This window comes from Manis pentadactyla, chromosome 10 (assembly GCF_030020395.1).
Source record: "Manis pentadactyla isolate mManPen7 chromosome 10, mManPen7.hap1, whole genome shotgun sequence".
NCBI classification, from domain to species: domain Eukaryota; kingdom Metazoa; phylum Chordata; class Mammalia; order Pholidota; family Manidae; genus Manis; species Manis pentadactyla.
Window position 1 is genome coordinate 74,533,764 of NC_080028.1, and position 22,486 is coordinate 74,556,249.

General features: G+C 37.3%; 1 protein-coding gene across 2 annotated transcripts in view; it reads right to left on the reverse strand.

Moving 5' to 3' along the window:
• SMG1 (SMG1 nonsense mediated mRNA decay associated PI3K related kinase) overlaps positions 1 to 22,486 on the reverse strand; it is a 97,519-nt gene that overhangs the window by 13,169 nt on the left and 61,864 nt on the right. For both annotated transcript variants that reach the window (XM_036917101.2, XM_036917103.2), the window contains 25 exons: positions 19,909 to 20,157; positions 19,290 to 19,574; positions 18,513 to 18,657; positions 18,257 to 18,395; positions 17,065 to 17,295; positions 16,774 to 16,951; positions 16,077 to 16,238; positions 15,301 to 15,518; positions 14,834 to 14,988; positions 13,183 to 13,405; positions 10,859 to 11,105; positions 10,206 to 10,435; positions 8,892 to 9,140; positions 8,280 to 8,418; positions 8,083 to 8,192; positions 7,763 to 7,981; positions 7,013 to 7,203; positions 6,113 to 6,285; positions 5,686 to 5,965; positions 4,962 to 5,234; positions 4,503 to 4,737; positions 4,041 to 4,267; positions 1,741 to 1,891; positions 1,435 to 1,624; positions 796 to 1,265 (listed from right to left, as the gene is read on the reverse strand). In XM_036917101.2, coding sequence (XP_036772996.2) covers positions 796 to 1,265; positions 1,435 to 1,624; positions 1,741 to 1,891; positions 4,041 to 4,267; positions 4,503 to 4,737; positions 4,962 to 5,234; positions 5,686 to 5,965; positions 6,113 to 6,285; positions 7,013 to 7,203; positions 7,763 to 7,981; positions 8,083 to 8,192; positions 8,280 to 8,418; positions 8,892 to 9,140; positions 10,206 to 10,435; positions 10,859 to 11,105; positions 13,183 to 13,405; positions 14,834 to 14,988; positions 15,301 to 15,518; positions 16,077 to 16,238; positions 16,774 to 16,951; positions 17,065 to 17,295; positions 18,257 to 18,395; positions 18,513 to 18,657; positions 19,290 to 19,574; positions 19,909 to 20,157 — 5,369 coding nt within the window. The remainder of the gene's footprint in view (positions 1 to 795; positions 1,266 to 1,434; positions 1,625 to 1,740; positions 1,892 to 4,040; positions 4,268 to 4,502; positions 4,738 to 4,961; positions 5,235 to 5,685; positions 5,966 to 6,112; positions 6,286 to 7,012; positions 7,204 to 7,762; positions 7,982 to 8,082; positions 8,193 to 8,279; positions 8,419 to 8,891; positions 9,141 to 10,205; positions 10,436 to 10,858; positions 11,106 to 13,182; positions 13,406 to 14,833; positions 14,989 to 15,300; positions 15,519 to 16,076; positions 16,239 to 16,773; positions 16,952 to 17,064; positions 17,296 to 18,256; positions 18,396 to 18,512; positions 18,658 to 19,289; positions 19,575 to 19,908; positions 20,158 to 22,486) is intronic.

Below are 22,486 nucleotides of genomic sequence, written 5' to 3' on the forward strand. Positions count from 1 at the left end.
CACTATGGAGAAGCAGCATCAGTATAAATGATATAAAGCAATCTGTCTGCTACCAAAACAGACCCCAAATACTACTCTCTGTGTTACAATTTGTTTGAAGTTACTGACAATGTTGAAGCCTATCTCTGAAAAAAGAAGAAAGAAAAATAGCTACAACTTATAATGTGCTTAGTGTCTTACATAGACCATTTCAATCCTCATAGTCATCAGCCTTTGAGAGGTACTGTTCCCATTTACAGATGAAGAAATCAGACTTTAGGGTAGTTAAACTCAAGTCATACAGCTGAATCCAAATCCATCTCTCCCCCGAAGCCTTTGCTGTTACACTGCCCCTAAATAATCGAGGACAAAACCAGGTATCTAAAAACAATTCCCAAATGATGACAGATTTATGCCAGAGCTGTTACCACATCATTAGAGCATTAGGGAAGCATGTCACTTTAGAAATAATCTTAAATATATGTTAAATTATATAGGAGGCATATCCACATACGGAATAAAAACGTTAGAAATTATACAAAAAGTAGTATTTAATGATGCAGATAAAACCAACCATACAATACTGATGGAAATTAATTCAAAGGACACAAACTGTAAACAGAAAATGATCTCAACTATATAAAAGAGAAAAAGCCGTAACTGGAAAGAAATTACCAAAATGCTAAAGCTGGGTTTGCTCTGGGCTGGCACAATCTGGGAAGTTTAAACATCTCTCTTCTGTATATTGTTTTAATTTCCCCAGGTTTTCAAAATTCTTACATTGAGGAAAAACACATTATATAGAAAAATACTTACTTGAAACATGGCAATATGCAGCTGAACACGCTGCAGGCTTGTCTTACAAGAAGAAATGCTGGTTTCCAACCTGCGCACCAAGTCATGCTTCTTCCAGGCGGTGTCGTAAGAACTTGCTAACACAGTAGCTCTGTTCATGACCAACTGAGAGAACTTCCCGACCTGGATATTGTGTTCCACTGCTTTCTTACACAGATCATCAACAGAAACTTTGCTTTCAGCACCAAAATCCTTTGCCTCTACTTGAGCAATGATGTCTACACCCAGAGCACTGATAAAACTGCAAAGTGTGAGCCCGAGGGCTTGGTTCGGTAGCCCAATCAAAAGCTGCCTCACAAAGTCAGCTGTGAATGCCTTTATAGGTTTGGCCATCTGGTCTTCACTGAAACAGGAGTTTCTAAAAAGGGTTTTCACATTCATAATCTGTACTGGCCCATTTATAGTATTTTGATCTTCAAGTGAACTTGACCCTAAAAAAGGAAAATTTTCTTGAAGTATTTCATGCAAAAGTAAAATAGGGTAATAATACTGCTTATTAAAAAACTTAGTATTTTATGAACATACAACTAAATTAAGCCTACTCCATCCTGCCCCCTTCCAAAGTACTATACAACTAAAACCATCAAGCTTAAATATTACCTGACAAAGTTTTAGAAAAGGTACCACAGAGCCTGAAGAATTCCTTAATTGTCTGTAGTCTTTTTAGAAAGAAAATCTCCTCTAGCACCTGCCGATGATTATCATCATCAAAAAAATTGACTTGGGTACTCCTGGCTTCCCTTATAATGTCAATCTTTCGCCAAGCTACAGGAATTTCCATCTTGTTTAACTATGTAAATGAAAGAAAACAAAGTTCATTTCTCTACTCTTCACACACTGAACTACATTTTTGACTACACTGAATTATTACACTTGCATTATTCATAAAACCAAGTCAATATTTACCTTTTCAACTAACAAGCCAAAAGCAGTTTCAACTTGAGCAAACATGCCATCGAATGCTACCAAAAGCATCTGGCCAGCTGACATTTTTGGTGTTTCATCAACTGAACCATTTCTTGGCTGGATTAATTCACCATATTGAGCATGAAGTATTCTAGAGGAAAAGAAAAGGGAGTTAAAATCCTTATTGAAGGGAAATAAATTTAGGAGGAAAAGCAAAAGGTCAAAAGTCTCACACCTAGCATGCAAAGTCTAGGAAAAAAGTCTTTTTGCATTCAGGAAGGAGTATTATGATAAAACAGTGTTTAATGTCAATCACAATGTGCAGTCAATAGTTCCAATTCAGTATTAGCATTGTTCAAGTGACTAAATTTTATGCAAACTTTTGAATTACAAATTAAAAAAACTAAGTATTAGTCTCACTTTACACACAGAATGTGAAATAATACAAACCCTCAATACTTTAAGAGAAAAGAAAAAAAAAAAGTCAAGAACCATACAATTCTAAAGCTGGTAGACCCAGCAAAAATTGTCAAATATATTTATACGACTGTCACATGGTAGTGCCAACTGTTCAGAAAGTACTGAATGCCTACTATTTCTGGTATGCTCAGTTTTGAATAATGTATAATGTATAGTTCAAGTGTAGGACTTCAGAAACTTAACCCTTATATTATCATTAACTTAGGACTTATATAGTACTTGTATATCCAGATACTATTCTAAACATCTTATATAAAAAAGAAGGAACGTAATTCCCAGTACCTATGACTACTATCAATACAACCAATGTTAACTATATTTTCAACTGTATCACACACACATGCAGAAATAGCTATAAAACTATTAAAACTTATTAAGAGAACTTAGACAGCTAGGTTACCAGATAAATTTCTAATGGAAAAAGAGCTGCAATATGGTATAACATTTTCCCTGAAATTATCAAAAAAAGTTTCTCTGAAACAAGGTACAAAGGGAATGTAATGGAACCAGACATGAAGTCTGTCATCCTAAGTGTACATAAAAATAAATATTCCTCCATTTTAGGGTTGGGGGAATCCAGTAAGGAAAGAGAAGTGTGGGCTGAAATTTAGTAAGCAAGAAAATGTACAGACTTAACATGTAGCTTTTAAAATAGTGCTAGAAATTATATGATAAAAGTTTTGTGCGAATAATCCAAATCACTATTTAGCTGACATTTACATTTATGCTATAATAATTACACTCATTTTTTTGTATGGTAGAACTACAAAGAAACATGAAAAAATAGGATAATTTTGAATGCAGGACAGCAGAAGACATTAAGGGATTATTGTAACCCTTTTTGGTGAAATAACAGCACAATGATTAAGAAAAACAAGTATATGTTTTAAAAGTATACTTCCTACAGTATTTAAGAATGAAAACTTATTTGCTTCAAAATAACTGGAGCAGTACAACTTCAAATTAAGATTGACCAGGTGCAGATAACTACCAAAAATGGTAAAACAGTAGCTCATTATATTTTCTCTACTTTCTTGTATCTTCGAATTTTTCCAGAGGAGAAAGTACAGGGGGTCAATTCTGTTCTACTTTTTCAGTTATACTTTCTGGTGTGACTGGACATCAGATAGCCCAAGAAAGGTATCTTGAGTCACCAAGGACAAAGGGGCTCAGGACTTAGCTACGGATACACTGCATGGCTGGAGGAACCACCCAATCTCTACAGGTTCCAAAGTCAAATTATTTTCTGGATTTAAGAAATGGGAAATACAATGTTCAATACCTACGGAAACCTTACAAGTATTTACCTGAATGAAGGTGTATACTCTTATCAGCTAACTAAACTGGCTCAGATACTTCCACGGAGTTCCAAGGGCTGGCTTAAAAAACACCACACTCCACTTTGTGTGTGCACATGTATGGTGAAACTGCAGCACTAAAAGGATATTAAGTATGTATGTAAGAAAACTACACGGAACCCTCTCCCCTACCCCCCCCCACACACACCAATGACTGATGTGTAACATGGAAACTTAGTAAGCTCTGTGAACTGTACCAGTGTCAATTCCATGCTGTCACTACTACACTAGAGGTATGCAAGTTGCAATAGTGTTGAAGTGTGACCCTTCTGTTTTTTATAGCTATGGATCTGTAATTATTTCTAAATAAAGGTTTTTTTAAAAGATATATACATCAGCATTTTTAAGTAATTATATCTGCTCTAAAAATGAGACATAAACTTCTATGTAAGAGCTCAGAATCCTTTTATCTGGCTTCCCCGTCTCTTTCTCAGGAGAAAAGCATAGCTGGCATTCACTTGCCTGGCAACATCGATGTAATGAGCATGTGTTTCTTCCTCGAGTCCCATAGCTGCATTTCTTAAATATGCTTGAAGAGATTCAACCAGTGTCTGCAGGGGAACGCCATCAGTTGTCTGCTCTATAAGATTGTCCAGTTCATGAAGCATACTTTCTAATGTGTACTCTCCTTTCATTAAACACCTCAGTGCTTCTGGAAATATGATTTGCCGGAAATTTGAATTTAATTCCTATAAATATATGAGAAATATATTTTAATGTTTTCTGAGTTTAGATATTTTACACAGAGACTTAACCCCAGAAATTAAGAACAAACATAATTGTAACCAAGCTGTGGCTACAAACTTCACACTGATCCTTATTTTGAGTGGCTACTTAAGCAACCTTAAAAGGGGAGTAAGTCAAATTGCTTTTCTGAACTAAAGAGATGAGAAAACTTTTAAAATTTAAGCAAATTAAATTTACCTGAAGGGAGGTGTATACTCCATTAGCTAAGTGAACTGCTTCAGATGCTTCCACGGGGTTTGGAATGTCTAAGTCCTGTGGCACCAGGTGGCACTGCTTCAGTAACTGAACCAGGCACGTGACATTTCCGCTCATACTGCAGAGCTCCTCCAAGAACCAGGCTCCATCCCGAGAAGTCAGATCCACGAGCTGCTCTCCAGCACTCGAAGCTGCACCTTCCATCATCAGGTTACGCCTAGATGTGAAAAACATTTGTATAGTGAAACAGACAGCTACATTCACACACAAGAGGATGCCTTGAAGTCTGAAAGGAAAATCTCAACTGTAACACTGAGTCAGGCGAATGAGAGTAAGAGAATACCTTAAATTTGTGATTAAAAAAAAGACACATGAAATCTCAGGAAGCATCATTGTTTTCAAGACAATGAAATGGTCCCAGTATGAGGTTGGCTGACTCACCTTGTGAGGGTACAAAGGGCAGAGATAATAACACTTGCTAGACTCAAAGATCCTTCTTCTCCATTCTCATGAAGGAAAACTTTAATGCAACGTTCAATTTCTTTCAACTGATCTTCACAAACGGGCACAGTGACAGCTTCCTGTTTCAAGCGTTCCACTTGTCTAATAAGCCTGTTGTTTATGTCTGCTGCGTACCGCTGCAGGGTCACTTCAGTGGCAGTGATGAACTGACACACTGTTGGAGGTGGCTGGGGAGCATACTGCATTTCATATCTATAAAATAGAAAAAGGTGCTTGTTTGTAACATAACCACTCCCTGCTTGTAAAGAAAGTTTACACTTTACAAAACACTATAAAAGAGAACATGGAATATTGTGCTGATTCTCCAAAACTTATAGAATAGGAATCATTATCTCCATTTTACCGATGAAAGTAATTTCCTAAGATAATGGGTTAGTTGAGTGCCAAAATCAATATTTGAGTTTAGCTCTCTTTACCCTAATTTCACCATTTTTACACCAGGATATTTTTTAATTAGTTAAGAAAAACACACTGTCTTTTAAAGAAAACATGAGCTCACATCCTCTTAAAGACAAAAGTGACTCCATTCAAATTCCAGATATCAACCATATCTTTCAGAAAAAAATATGCGATTAAAAATCTGAACATAACTTTGCTTCCAAACCCAATGAGAAGTAAAGAAATTTAAGTGCTATCAACTTACTTCCTGTACAGTTCCTGACAACGCTCCACTGTGGTATTACAGATGAGCTCCTCCATCCAGGTCTTCCACTGCTCAATGCGATGTTTCTGAAATATGGCCTTTGGGTATTGCAGAGCTACAGTCGCATAGTGGTGCAACTGTTCCAGGCAGCCCCGGAGCACTGATCGTCTCTGCTGCAGGAGAGCGCCAACCTCCCCCTCCAGCTGCTCGCACTGGCTAATCAAGTGGGCCTGGCCCGCATTCTGCAGAAAGGCCGTTGCTGGCACATAGCTTGGAGGACCTTTTGGTAAAAGACAAATACTAATCACAGTGAAACCATTTCAACTCAGTTGTCATTGAAAGGGACCACAAACCAGAACCACACATACGAACACACAACTACAAAACTCACATGCTCACATGTGTATCTAAGTAAGACAATCCATACCAAGGTCCATTTGTGTGCTTATCTCCTGAAGCAAACTTGCCAGCTGTGTTGCCTCTAAGTTACTGAATGCAGCCTGATAATGTGTTATCCACTGTTCAAACTCATTCAGCTTCACCTGGATTGCTTCTTGAACAGCCCTTTGCTGAGTCTGCAGTTGAGTGTGTTCAGAATACCTGGGGGAGGGGGGGAGGGGATTTTTAAAATCACCATTGTTCTTTCTTCTGCACTTTCATAACTTTGATTTTGCTCATCTCTGGATGCCTGGTAAGCTGCTTTTGAGTCTTGAGGGAACTGCTGAAATGTCCCTCACTTCTCTAGTTTTCCCTGACCCTGTAACTTCCTTAACCATACTCACATTTTAAATAAAACTCTACTAACAGCCACCAGGTTCTGAGTTATTTGAAGCGTAAAAGACTAAGTCAATAGGTCTTTGTAATCTCAGAACTTCATGCAGTTTGGCACTAGCATATTTAACTACTTTACTGAGCACCTGCTCTGTACAAGGTTCATTCCCTTAAATCCCTCTATTAAACAGCTTAATGCTTAACTCAGTGAAGTAGGTAAAATAATTTCCACTGAAACATGAATGAATAAAAGACTCAGATACAAACCGTAGAGAAAACCAAAACCCAGGTTTTCTGAATCCAAGTTCAATGTTCTAACCACTATACCCACCTATCTTCCATAATTATGCAACCATTTAAATTAAGTATAATAAAGCAGAAAATTTAAGTGAAACTTTATTTATGAACATTTTAAAACTGCAGTCCTTAGAAGGGCTTTTATCATTTATATGAGTTACTGTAATAATTCTAATTCAAGCTGACAAGGTTTACACAAACTTGGAAATTCTCCTTAATGGTCTATATTTAGAAATAACAGCTCAATATTGTTTTAAACCTGTGTTGCAGAGTGTGAGAAGGATGATCCACTCCCTCAGCTCCCTCTAGAAACTCTATTTCTTCCAGCAGCTTTCCCTGCAGTTTTTCCACATCTGTCAGTTGCTCTTGCAAGCTTAGGTATTCATCTAAGCTGCTGTCCAGCTTGGGAAGTACAATCAGCATTTCATCTCTATTTTTAAACCAGTTCACCTATAAAAAATTAGTATGATTAGGAAATTCTTACAGGGCCACCTATGAGGATGAAGTCTGTTAGAAGGACATCTTGCACATATTATTCTATTTAAATCTCAACAAACCCTGAAGGTTGATGGCATCACTTAGATTTTGCAAAGAAAACTTACATGTTCCAGTTCACACAGCCACAAACGGAGACTCAATTCCACACCACACCACACGAAACAAGATTAGGATCACCAGCTATCAGGATATTAAAATCAAGACTGAGGGGAGCCTAGCTAATTAAAGAACATTTAGTCACTGGCAAACACAATTTAATCTATTAAAAAAGGTATAATTTAAAAAAATCATTACCCCACCTCCCATAAGTGTGATTGTGTATGTCTTTGTATGGGAGCATTTCCTAATAAAAAGAGGACATCAAGTTGCCCTCTTTCACTGCCGTTTAAATACACATTACATACAGTCTTCCAAACAAAACTTTGGAAAAACAGTTTTAGTCAACCCTTTATGGACATGTTAACTATGTTATAAACAAAAGACAACAATGACATATTATCACTGGCTTCACCTTAATTTCAGCTACTCTGGAAGAAAAGAGGCTGCGGGTTATCTCTCGTTCCATCTCTCTCTTGCTCTGTTTGCTCTCGACCTGCTGGCCCCCTCCACCATAGACAGCACCAGCAAACCCAACCTCGCCCCCCGCTGTCCAGTCCACCAGGGGGTCGTACACAAAAGCCTCCAGCAATGTCAGCAGAGTCTCTCTGCCACGCCGCATAATGTGCAGAACCTGTTGTCAGAAGAGTTTTAATTAGATTTTGCTGTAAGTTTCCTGATTAAAAAGTCATTTTTCATTCCATGGGATAAGAGGCTTAAGAGAAAGAAGCCGACCTGCTCGCACGAAAGCCTAAAGACGCCTTCTACTCCAGTCACACCCAGCGCTGTTGCGATGTTCTGTGTCATTCGAAAGGGTACTTTCTCAGGAACTCTAAGGCTTTTACCTTGAAAAGACAAATCATTGTATGTTTGTCGTTTCACCAAGTAAGATATGATCCCCACATAAATGCAAAAGTACAATTAAATTTTACCTTTTTCAAAGCACACATTGTAATCTATGTGCACAACCTCTCCAGTCGTCATATCTATGAGAACATTATCCAGATGTCTGTCTCCAAGGCCGATTATGTATCCTACCATAGACATGACTGCAGTAGATCTGGCATAAGACTATAGAAGAGGGGTGCAGGAGCAAGTTAAGCACCATTAGCAAATTTCCTTCCCACATGGACTCAATGTTTGAAAATTTACAAACCCGCATAACCTAGTCCTTTATTTCTACATGTTAGTCAGTACGTGCTGCACATGTGCTCGCAAAGGCTCTGCACTGAGCACCTGCGTACTATACTCTGAGTCCTGCTGGTCCTACTCAGCCACTATCAAAATGCTGGACTTAAAAGACCAAACAGCTGTTCTTCAGCCTCCCTAGTTTTACTGAAGTTTTTATTCTTCTTTTCCTCTCATCCATAATCCCCTCCATTCTGCACTCACACAGTCATGGCCATAGCTTAACTTAAAAAGTGAAATAAAAGATTCAAATACAGACCTCAAAATACCGGGTCTGGAAGTTGAAGAACCCCAAGACAGGAAACAGGCAAGAGGAACAGTAATACTGATTATACCATCCAAGACAAAATGCATACCTGTGTGACTCTCCACCACTCATCAGGCGTGGTGCATGATGACCACAGCTCTTTAGCGAGGAGATTTGGGGGGGTGGCCTCCATCAACTCCTCTAGCACTGCTTTCATTACATGGAGAGGCCAATCTCGTCGGGACACATCCAGACTAAGTCCAACTGCTTTCAAAGCAGGGCCAATTTTACTGTAATAAAGTTCACTAGGACGGGGTACAATCCCAGGATTCTGAGGAGTTTGGTAGGAATCTTGGGCCTTAAAAAAAAGTTTTTTTAAAGAAAAAATCAACTTTAAATAATAAAGTTGACTTTTGAATATAAAGTATTATTTTAAAAACCGATTTTTCAGTGGCATTCTCTACCTACCCAGGAAAATTTCATGCACCAAATAGCTTATTCTTCCGGACTATGCATCTTTGCTACAATCTATTTACCTTTCTCTTAATCAGGCCACCACTACTTTACTGAAAGCTTGGCCTCCTGCTCTATTTTCCAAGTTACATTTTTCTTTGTAATATGTAATTGCTTACAATTTACCATTCACTTATGCACTTCTTTCATTCACCAATATGACTTAATCATCAATATAAACAAAATATTCAGCCAAAAATTTAGATAGCCTAATTCCCATTGCTAATTTACCCTTCAGTAATTGTTTTGCAGTCTGCTATGCCTACTTTTAAAACGCGACTCCTTTAAAACTTGTTTCTTCCCATACCACCCTAATTAGAACAGTTTTCTTTGGCTAGATACAGAATCCTGAAGGTGAGACTGTATATAATTTATCTTTATGCTGGTAGCAAGCAATACTGTTTCTGGCAGTACTAAACATTCAGATGCTTAGCTAATTTGAATTCTAAATTAAACACCCAGTCTAAATCAAATTATAAATTTCACAGGCATGAAAATATCATGCCACAGTGATTAAGTTTCTTTATATACTTAATTTAAAAGAACCTAGATTTCAAAGCTTATTTATAAATTTAATTCAAAGACCCTAATAAGCAAAAAAGGCATTAAAGATGTGAAATGTTGAATAACTGAATGATTGATAACCTCACTACCATTGTACCCACCGTTTGTCTAGAATAAAAGTAACCCAATGTCATAATTTCTGCCTCTTAAAACTATTTCTAAAAAATGTGCCTCAAAACCTTTCCTAAATACGTCATCTGTTCCTTCTTTAACACTTATAAACATACCAAAATGCTCACATGCAGTAAGCCTACAAATATTTCACAATGGAGAACAGACTAATCTGCATACCTGCTGTTTATGCAAGTTCAAATGAAAGTACATGTACATTTACATTTTAACCAACCTTTTGTGCTTGTAAGGCAGCTTCCCGTTGTTGCCATCGTTTGTAAAGACCAAACAAGGGTGTGGCTCCATCCACCCACTGGATTAGTCCTGATCGTGTTCCTAGTGGTGTCACAGAATAGTGCCGAGCATGGAAACGGGGTGTTTCCTGGCGGTTGATTGTAGCAAACATGGTATTTACAATAGATAGGAATTGCATTATTCTCTCATCCAGATGTAAATCCTCCAATCCTATGGAAACAAATTGAAGTATTTAGAATAGGTGACTAAGTGGGGTGAAGGGCAATGGGAGCATGGAGTGGGGGAAAATAGGGTTACAAACATACTACTTTTTATGTCCTGCTCAATTATCAGTAACAGTCAAGAACTGATAGCCAAAGAGATACACTGAGAGCATTACAGAACATTCTATTCAGCCATGGGACACCAGCATTACTAGCTGTAGATCAGTTCTGCTTGTACAAGTTCAATAACAAAGTGAGAGGGGGAATGGGAATCTTACTACACAGCCTCCAACCACTTCCATTCAAAAAATTACCTAAGATACAAAGTACCCCAGGCTATTCACCTGAAACAATCCTCTCTACCATATACATACATACATACGCACACATAACATTCATCACCAGACTAATCCTTTTTTTAAAATCCCACCTTTGAAAAGATAGGGATAGCTCTTTCCATCTGATCCTAGAAAGAGAAGTTTCTTTGGCTTGGTTTTGGTGGGTAAGATGGTGATGGTTCCACCCACACTGTGGATTGTAACAGTGTCTCTGGCTGAGACTTCTCCAGGAAGAGCGATTTCAGTGTTCGTCATGGCAGCCAGCCATGGGCTGATTTCCTCAAGACGCAAGATGTAACTTGCACGCTTCTGTGCTCTCTGTTGCAAACTCAGCATTATCTATATTTTTTTATAAAATGGGAGAAACAAGTTTACATTATCATTACAAAACTTATTTTTCCTCCACATTCAATTTGGCATAAACTTTAAAAATCCATACAAATACCTCTTGTTCTAGTTATTTCATGTTACAAATTTGGGCCATCCTGGGAGGAGGAACAATGGTGTACTGATATACTCTGGGTGATTTCTACTTTGTTCAGGACTCTGTTCTCCTCTGTCCAAACAAGTAGTGAAATCACAGCAGATGGAAGGAAATCACTGCTGTGATCACAAAATTTGGGGCTTATAGCAAACTAATTCCTTATCATTAAGCTACATCTGATCAATGCCAAAACAAATCAGTTAAGTCCTTGCAATTGAGCAGAAGATAGAGCTAACTGTAGTGGTTGTCAGGCAGACACACCCTTAGGAAACCACGTAGAGCTCTGACCACTTAAAGTATGCAGGAAAACACTACAATCCATTCTAATAACTCACAGGGAGCAGACTGCACGTATAATTGTGTATCTACTTACAACTAACTCAGTAATCTGCACCTGAATTAATGAACTCTGGGGTCTGCTTTCATGTGAAAATTTTCTTATCAAGCTTTGTTCATAAAACAAAAAAGACAACTGGAAACACCCCAAGTATCCACTGGCAGGACAATGGATAAACTGTGGTATTTACCCATTAATATGGTCAATGTTTGGCTGCATACAAAACACAGATGAATCACCAAAAAAACCTGATGCTGATCCATCAATTATGGAAGTAATAAACACAAGCAGACACATACAGATGATCCCATTTATGTCAAATTAAAAATCAGGTAGACATTAAACAATATACCATTTAGAAATGCATCAATGAACAAAAATGTTTTTAAGAATCAAGAAATTATTAATTCAAAATTCAGAACAGTGGTTTCAGAGGAGGAGAAATAACTAGGAAGGGATGTGGGACTTCTAAAACATTTTATTCCTAAGCTAATTCTATTTTTTTTTACCTGCACAACAGAAAAAGAGAGATTCTTTTTAATTTTTAGAATTATTCTTGAAAATGTACACAAATGTTAAAATTTCTTCTGACTTCTCACACACACACACACACACACACACACACATACACACAAAGTGCTCCTCTAGTCTCTTCCTTTGGGGTTCTTAGTTGATACACTGAGAAAGACACAAAGAAGCAAGAAACCACTATTGGAACATGAGGAAACAAGTTTTGGCTAGGCCACACATAATAAACTTCATCCTTCATTCAGTATTCTTGTGTTGTGCTTCTAGCTATTTCCTTTGAATTTAGTATTTCTTCTAGTTTCCTCTAGATTGCATTTACTGGTTACTATATCTCTTAATAGTATTTTGTTTGTTCCTACACTGTACCTCTTTATAGTTAATTGCTAACTTCAATTAAGAAAATCAGTTAGCAATACAGACAGGGATAGAGAATAAAAGAGTAATGAAAAGCAAGAGAAAGCACCAAGATAAGAAATAAGCTCCCCAACTGATGGTGCTGTTTCTGTAACAAAACAACAAAACCAAACAGAGAAAATATAGAAGGGGACCAAAACACAATAAAGATTCCTAAGTACTTAAACATACTAATCCCCAAACAGCCTATAAAGAATTAGTATCAAAATACTTATAAAGATTGATGTTATATGTGAATATATTGCTAGAAATATATTTCTATTGTTAGAAATACTAAATAACCTGCAAAAAAATAAAATAAAATAAATAGGTATAAGATTAAATTTCTTAATATTTTATGAGGAGAATGGAGCAGACAATCAATATTTAGCTCAAAACCAGAGCCCCTTCCTTGGCTAATTTCTTAGAGTATATTCTTCCCTGCTGTGAACCCTCTGTAAATGAAGAGTGCTACCCTAGTACTCCCTCATCCCCAAACTCTCAAAATGAAGAAAACACCTTTCTCTACATTATTTATAAGCAACTGGTCAATGGCTGCCTTCCACAGGCTTACAAAATCTCTCCTGCTCCAAGTAAGGAGAGTCCCCTTACTTAAATAGTCTATCTCATATGGAATTTCCCATTTTAGTAGCATTCTTGAGATTTTTCAGTACCTCTTTAAATGGAATCCAGCTGCTTCCAGGCTTTGCAGGGTTTGATGGCGTCTTCAGTTTTTCCAGGGCATTTTCAATTGCATCACCATAGTTATCCTGAAACCACTTTTCATGAGGTGTTTCTGCAGGAGCTGCTGTAATGCTCCTTACATGCTCCAAAGCAAACACAATGGGCTTCATCAAAGCCGTGTGCTTCTCCCTCATGATTGCAATTTTCTCTTCTCTAACCAAGAAGACATACGGAGGTTTATACAAACATGGAAATAATTTAACTGTATCAAGTGTTAAGTAAGTAGTATCATCAAAGAGTAAGTCAAAGGAAGTAAAGTATTAGCCAAGTAAGTTACTAACACTACACAAAATCCAGCATATGAGAAAGACAGCTTCTCCTTTCAACAATGGTGCAGGACAACTGGATATTCACCTGTAAAAGGATGCTAGGCTCTTACCATCCTTACACTATATGCAAGAACTAACTCAATATGATCAAAAACCGTAAGAGCTAAGACTTTAAAACTCTTAAAAGAAAATAGGAAAAAGGCTCCTTGACACTGGATTTGGCAACGATCTCTTATATATGGCAAAACTCAGGCAACAGAAGAAAAAATAGAGAAAGTGGGCTACCTCAAAATTAAACACACGTGCATCAAGAAAGTGAAAAGACAACACACAAAATGGGAAAAAAATGGTAAGGGACTAATATCCAGAGTATAGAGAACTCCTAAAACTCAACAACAAAAACAAAACCCCCAAATAACCTAATTCAAAAATGGGCAAAGGGTTTGAATAGACATTTCTTGAAAGAATACATATAAATGGTTAATAACCACATAAAAAGATGGTCAACATTTTTTAGTCATTAGGGAAATGCAAATCAAAACTGCAGTGAGTTACTACTTCACACCCATTTGAATAGCTACTGTTAAAAAAAAAAAGCAAAAAATAAATAATGATAAGGATGTGGAGAAACTTGTGCATTTTTGATGCAAACATAAAATGGTACAGTGACTGCAGAAAACCATTTGGTGCTTCCTCTACAAGCTATACATAGAATTACCATATGATCCAGCAAATTCACTGGATCTACACAAAATAACTGAAAGCAGTAACTCAAACAGATTCTTATACACCAATGTTCATAGAAGCACTGTTCTCAACAGCCAAAGGGTAGGAACAACCAAAGTGTTCACTGACACAAGATTACATAAACTAAACACAGGGTGTATCCATGCAATGTAATATTATTCAACAGTAAAAAAGGAATTCTGATGCATGCTACATGGATGAAACTTCAAAACATTATGCTAACTGAAATAAAGCAGATACAAAATGAGGAACACTGCTGATTTCACTTATGCAAGGTACTTAAGAGTAGTCAAATTCACACACACACAAAGGAGAATAGTGGTAATGAGGAGTTACGGTGGGGCAGAAGGAAAGTTAGTGTTTAATGGATACAGACCTTCTGTTTGGGATGAGTATGTTCCAGAAATGGACAGTGGTAAAGGCTGCATGACACTGTGATTGTACTAAATGCAACTGAACTGTTCACTTAAAATTGGTTAAAAGGGCAAATTTTAAGTTATGTATATATTTTCGATTTTAAAAAAAGAGAGAGCTTCATTTTCAGAGTAAGTGTATGAAAACATACTTGCGTAAGGTGTTGTTGTTCTGAACTCTCTTCACCTCATCTTCAAGCTGCTGAATTCGTCTCAGGACATACATGTGTTGTTGAAGGAGAACGCCCAACCAGAGCTCATCCCAGAGAACAGTGACCCTGCGCAGCTCAGCCACAAGCATCTGAACCTGCACACATGGCACATTTGAATATGCTCATTGACAAGTCCACACACATGCAGTTCTGCAAACACTAGAAACTGCAGAGGTGGGCATCTTTTGCTCATTATAATGTGAGAGAACCTTGACTAGTGATTCTACAAATACAGATTTGAAAATCAATACAGATTTGTAAAACCAGTTTTGATTATTCTAGAAGGTTTTTTGTTCCTCAAATCTATCCATGACAGTTTTTATGGATCGTTTTTTGGATTTTTGGGGGGTTTAGGGGGATGTTATAAATTGTTTTAAAACTTTTGAGTTGAGTTTTTTTTTTTGTACCTGTAACACCATAGTTGGGTTTGCAGAGGATAGCTTATCTACAATTTTGCTGTAGCAATCCTGCATCATGGCTTGGTCTTCATTTAATCCACTTTTGGGTTCATCCTTATTGCTATCCTGAGAAGCAGGAGGACTTCCTCCCTCACATTCAGAAACCAGCAATTCTTCTCCTTGAATATTGCCAAGTAAAGTTGGGATTGCAGAAGAAAACTTATTTCCTATAAGAAAATGGGAGAATAAGGAAGGTATACTCTGGATGTTTCTCCTATGTGCACATGTATGTTGAGTGAGGGAAAACACTGGTAATCTGATTCCAGAACACTCACTTGACTAATCTGCATTCTGTGCACTAAACAGATTAAAGATCATAGATATTCTGCCCTTTTGGAGGCCTTTATATTTTTTAATATTGTAAGCAAATGGAAAACAAATGAGGGAAAAATAAATGAGTCTCAACAAATAGAGTGTTCTCCCAGCCAGAGAGTCCAGAGCTTGTTTTCAATCCATACCCACCAGTTACCCAGTTCAGTGAATGTGAAAGAGCGACTCAACTTCTCCAAGCCTTGGTGAGTCAGTGTGAGACTAGACAATGTATAAAGCACATGTCTTAGTAACAGACATAGTACTTACTCCTTCAATAAGTGGCAATTATATATAGTTTTAAAGACTGCAAACTATTATCAGTTCTGGAACATAGAGTTCAAAAAACTTACCTAATTAACATTATTTGCAAAAATACTTTGTACTTAAAATAGCAGTCTTTTAATTTTCCATACCTGAAGCCTGTGATTCACTACTAAGCGATATGGTGCCCACTATGGCAGGATACAGTATGAGATGTGGGGAATCTTGAGCCACTCGGCAGAGAAGGTTACAAATACTCTGGCGCACATACACTTCAGGGTGGTTTAAGCGTGAGAAAAGCTGTGGAATAATTCCTTCAGGAGAAAAAGAAAAGATACTTTAAAGTTATTAAAAACTATCAACACAGTAAGTGAGAAAGGATAAAACCTGAGATCTGTCAGTATCAGTTCTCAGGGCCTCAAATTTCTCCCTGTAGTAACAACCATACAAAAATAGTCCTTGATTTACAAGTTTGGTTAGAGTACAGAGCTAATCAAAATCCAGAACAATTCAAAAATGTTCTAGCAAAATGTGTTTATTGTTAATACCTATTAAAAGAAGGCAGGCATATATAATTTTTCCAAAGTGTATACAAAATTTTTTGAACTTATTTTCACCACTCTTTACAAAATTCATTTTATATATAAAAAGCTCCTACCTCTCAGCCTTCCAGTTCTCTGGAAGGTGGAAGAGATGTATCTAACAAGAAGTCCAAAGTGTCCTATTAACTAACATAGTTATTCTGTAACACATTCAAATAATACATATTAAGGACTACTAATTTTTTTATTGTCTTACATATCCTACCCAGAAATAATTTTTCATGAGACATCTTATTTAGACTATTACCTCTCCATGGAGCAGTTGGTGTGGTCTCCAAGCCATGTTCCAGATACTGCCTAAGCTCGCCAGCATGTTTCACAAGCAATCGGAGCAATCGCAATGTGGCCATCACAATCACATCATCAGTACTCTGCTCTGCTCTGTGGCTTAAATGGAGCCTAGGGTCATCCTCATCTAAAGGAATCTAGGGGTGGAAAGATCAAAGGAAGAAATAAGAAAACAATCCAAAATACTGCTTTTGTCTCCTAGGAAAGAAACTGCCAATAAACTTTCTTAGAACAACACTGTGCTGCATACCTGTCCAGCATTGAGTTTAAGAAAAGTAAAATATGCACTGCAAGACAATTTGTACAGGCTGAAGATCCTATCTACAACTTTCCTCCACACTTTAATCACTCCCTCTGTTGCATTTTCGTCGAGTTCTGAAAGCCATGGGCAGCTTGATATTAACTGACGCCAGATAACATCAACCATGTCATCTTCTTCACTATCTTCACTTTCCGTTATCTGAAGCGTTATGTCTTCATCCTGAAGAAGAAATTGGATATAAAATGTTATTTTTTAACACAAACTGAAAAGGGAGAAAGGCACATTGGTTTTCTATCGTGGGCAAGGAAAGCATTTTTCTCATTTATGAAAGAGTAAATCACTCCAATTTAGTTTACACATGCTAAGTCAATGCCTATATGTTTCTTTATATGTTTACTAGTGTAGCTAATGAAGGATAATGTTTTTATGCTTTAAATGCTTCTAAGTTATAGTACAATATTCTGCCTGCAGAAAGTTAAACAATGCATCCAAAAGTTTAAGGCTGAATGTATACAAAATACAGTCACAACAGACCTTGTTCCTTTATAGTACTGTGCATGTATATAACACCAGCTTTGGCAGCATTCTAGATTTGATATATGCTGAAGTCTAGAGCAAGGTCAATACAGTTGGGCTCAGCAAATAAAATCCCAGTTTTTAAAGCTTGCAACTAAGTACTCAATAACATTCTAGAACTGACAGAACTCTGAAGGAGGAGGGAGTAATTCCTACAGATCATCTAGTCCACTGGTTTTCAACTCTAGCTGAACATTAGAATCATCTAAGTAAGCTTAAATAAACACACACTCATACACACCTCCCACTCAGAATATCTGAAGTTAAGCTTAGGAACTTGCATATTTTAAAAGCTCCCGAGCTAGTGTTAAGAACTGAATTTCTGATCAGAAGAGCAATTAAAAGAGAAATTTAAGTTACGTAAAACAAACCTTACCTACTCTAACAGGATCCTAGAAATGACTTGATTTCTCAAGAAATTACATTCCTCTTAGAAAAATGTAGCTCACTTTCATCTTCAAACTCAGTTTTAATTTGAAACAAAAATTGCCTAAATCCCATTCAACATTTATTTAATCAAGTTTATGTCATCAACCTCCTCAAGATCAGTATATTAGAAAAGCAACCTTGACAGTTTTTCCCCCCAAAACGATGTTTTCCTTGCCTGAATACCCGCTGGCCGACACACGGCCTGTCCAAGAATACCATATATTCTCTCTTTTTCTTCTTCAGTTATTGTATCTGGAAGCAGATTCTGAACCTCAGATTTTTCTCTAGGCAGCAAACGAACACCTTCTCCCTGACTATAAAAATAAACAAGTCATCAGGATTTCTGCTACCAAAACTTTACCATGTCAGCAGACATTTTAAATCTCTATTTTGCAATGCATTAAATAAATTACACATTTTGACATACATACCTGGCATTATCAACCACCTTTCTGCCCCATCTATAAGCCCAACTAGCCAATGCTGCCCACGATTTGGCTACTTCAGGTGCCTGGACTGAAGACAGGTGATACAACTGTCCCAAAATGAAGTCAGGTTCTCCAACTCCAATATGTACTGCCATGTTAGAGAAGAAATAATAGAAGAATTCAACAATGTTACATTCATAAATTTCTAAAGGCATTCCTATTAACACTTTAGAATTTTTTTATCTGTAAGCTATCAATAAGTTCAATAATATTATAAAACATAATGTGATGAAGCACACATTTGTATTATACATTTCTAAAAGGCTAATATATTGAAATGAATCACTCAGCTCCCCAAGTCTGCATATGTTATCCCCTACACAACACATCAATAATGTCTTTCAGGTGTCAGATGGGCTGAAGCCAAAGGGACCCCACAGGCTATTATTTTCTCTTTGTTGCTATTTCTAGTGTGAGGTAAATTTTAGGTATCTGGGGAAGGACCTTATTGCCAGCAAAAAACATCAAAGTCCATAAAAGCACTATGAACAAGGAAGGTACGAGCATGACCTGGGAGGCAGAGTTCGGTGACTTTCACAGTGGCAATAGATGACAGGAGAAAATGGGTTTTAGTTACTTCCAGGCAATATTATACTAAACTTCCAGAGAAACACTTTTTACAGCAAACTAGAGCCAATCTAACATTTTAAACTTTAAAATAGGGGGAAAATAACTTCTAAAATTAATTATTTCAAAGCTAATGAAAGAAAGAAACCCTACCTGTGGATTCGCTCTCAATCCGAGGATATTCTTCTTCCACTGTGTTAACAGATGGTAGTTCTATTAAAGTGAGTATGTTTTTAGACAAAGTAGAAAGACCTGTGAAGTTCTGCTGTTGTGGAGCTCTGTAAACCTGTTTCAGCTGCCCTGAAATTTCTTTCCATTCTGCCTGGATCCACTTAGCCAGTGTGAGAATTGACTTGGCAACTGCGTATTCAGCTTTGGCAGACTTGCAGAAAGATATAGCACAAGAACTCAACATTTCCATTGCGTGTGTTGACTGGCCTATGTATGGAAAACCAAAACACCAGCCCTTAGAAGCCTTAAAAGCAAATGATTAACATTATTTAAGCGTAAAATAATTAAGTAAATACAGAGACAGTCAATCCTCTCTAGAGACATTTCTTGCTTTAATACACAGTAACAAAATTATCTTTTACAAGTGCCAAATTAGAGAGAAGTCAGTTCTATGTAACAACTTACTCAAAACCCAAATATTCTGCAACAGCTGAAAAAAATCAACTTTTCCATGATTGCCTTACACCATGCCATAGTAACATTATATTTATACTCATGATTTTTATTATAGCCATGTATCAACCATAATTCATTTACTAACCTGCTGTATATAGCAATTTGGTTTTTTCAATGTCAAGTTCAGGCCCCCATTTTTCATCCACTTGGCCTTGAGTTGACAGTTTTTTAAAATGCTGGACTAAATCCTGTGCAGTGACGGTCTTTCCCAGCTGAACCTCACTACACTGTGCCAGCAGTCTTATTGCAAGTGACACATTCCCCCGTTTTCTAGCAAATTTTGCTGCTGTAAGACCTAATTCCATGAGATGGCTTCTAACTGGAACTGTTTGTTCTGAAGGAAAGAAAACATTTAATTAGTCCCTAATTGGTCTAATCCCAGATGGCACAGGAACATGGTCAAACAATTCTTCCCCAACACCTCCCTAAACAAAGATAACTCATGTTTCATCATCTTTAAATCCCTATCAGATAGCATAGTGCTTGGCATACAATAAACACTGAAGTAGACAAAACTAAAAATCATTTGCTACAAGAAATTAACTTTTTAGTCTTTGCATCCATTTTAGAAAAGAGACCTAGGCCAAATGGTGGGGAATGAGGGTGGGACTAGACCATCCTCCCTTATGTGAGTACCCTCTGTCTTCTACCATGCCATTTTCTCCTGGTTTACTCCTACCTTTCCTGAAAAATCTTTCTTAGTCTCCTTTTCGTCCACTACCCATCCATTAAAACTGGTGCTCCTCAGGGTTGGTCCTAGGCTCTGTACTCTTCTCACTCTGCATATTCTCCCTGAACAATATCATTTACTCCTGTGGCTTCAATTATCATACAAATAACTGATGACTCTTGAATCTTTATAGCTAACCTAGACCTGACATGCGAGTCCCACCTGCCTACCAATCTATACTCAGGTATTTCAAGGACGCTTTAACCCATGTGAAAAGGAATCCATTTTCTACCACACTCCAAACCTTTCACTTCCTTCTTCTCTTTTCCCTTTCTCAAGAGGAGGCTCATGATCAATCTGGCTACCTCAGCAGATACCTAGCAATACTCTTAGACTTTACTTTCAACTCTCATGTCACATCTGCTTCTTTTTTTGTCTCTACCACGTTGTTTACCTTTAGCAGGGACTTCAGTTAACTGGTCCCTTTGTTCCCAGTCTTATCCTCTTCTTTCTTCAATCTGCAGCTGAAGTGAACTTACGCCAAGATTACTTAATGTCTCTTTAATGGCTTCTCATGCCCTTCTGACAAAGCCCCAACTCCTAAACTTGGCTTCTTTTTAATGCACTGATGCCTGCACTCCATTCCAATCTCAATTTCATCCAGCTTCATCCTCTTTCCACTCACCCTTAGGTGAGTCGAGTCATCTAAGAATCTTTAAAAAGTGCTGCTGGCATTCACATATGATGTTTTTCTAACTAAACCAGGCTGCTGCTTTCCTTCTCATCTCTACCTCCCTCAGGGATCAGCTTAAATGTTACTTCCTCCCCAATTCCTTTTCTGATTGCTCCCAAAGACTAGATCAGTGCCCTTGCTGTATGTTCTTTCAGCACCATGTATGCACGCTTCCATTCAACACACCATACTCCTCGTTTCATGTCAGTTTTTCTTGCTAGACTCTAGAATTCCTTTGGTCCTAGGAATGCAGAAAACTGGCTTTTCTCGTTCACCATTACATCCCAACTTCAAGCACAGTACCCAGCACAAAGTACACAATTCACAAACACTTGCTGAGGAGAGGATGAAAGGTGGAGTTCTTTCTCTGAATATAACCACTGGGTTACTTTTCCTTCTCAACTTTAAAACTTGTCTGATATAGGACACATGGGGAAGGAGATGATACTTGTAGTCCTGTATGTGTCATGCTCTGTGCTAGGGCTTTTATATATACCTTGTCTCACCTCCTATGATCCTTGTAAGAATCTCATGAGTAGGGCAATCCCCATAACTGGAAAGAAGAAAATGACTCAGACAGTTAATGATTAGCCCAGAGGTCCTTTAATTTACAAATGTTGGGCTAAGGATCCAACCCAAGTTTACATGGCACCGAGCGTCCAGGTGAATCACAATCACCAATAATCACCATGCAAGTCTATATCCCAGCATACCTTACTTAGAATTTAATGTTCAAATTTATTCAGTAACCCCAGCTACCATGTTTTCAACTAAAATTCTCCAGAATTCTGGCAAGTTTTCCATTTTAGAGCAATAAAATAGAACCCCTTTAACATTATGACACTTCTGTATTGAAAATGAGACAAAAATATTTACATAAGTACTAATTACCTATTCATCTGGAGTGTTTAAAACTTATCATTCATAGTATACTATATTTCACAAAGAATCTGTATCCAGAATATATAAGTCTTATGCCTTCATTAGAAATGGGCAAGATTTAAACAGACATTTTATAAAATAAGACATACAATGGCCACTAGGTAAATTAGAAGGTGATCATTAGTCATCAGAAAAACACAGATAAACCACAACAAGACACTGTTATGTACTCACTCCAGTGAGTAAAATTAAAAACCAACAATATGAAGGATGAAGATAATAAGAGAAGGAATGTAAAAGGTACATTTCATAAGTGGTTTTGAAAGTTAAAGGATATGACCCAGTAATTCCACTTCTGGACATTTACTCAAGAGAAAC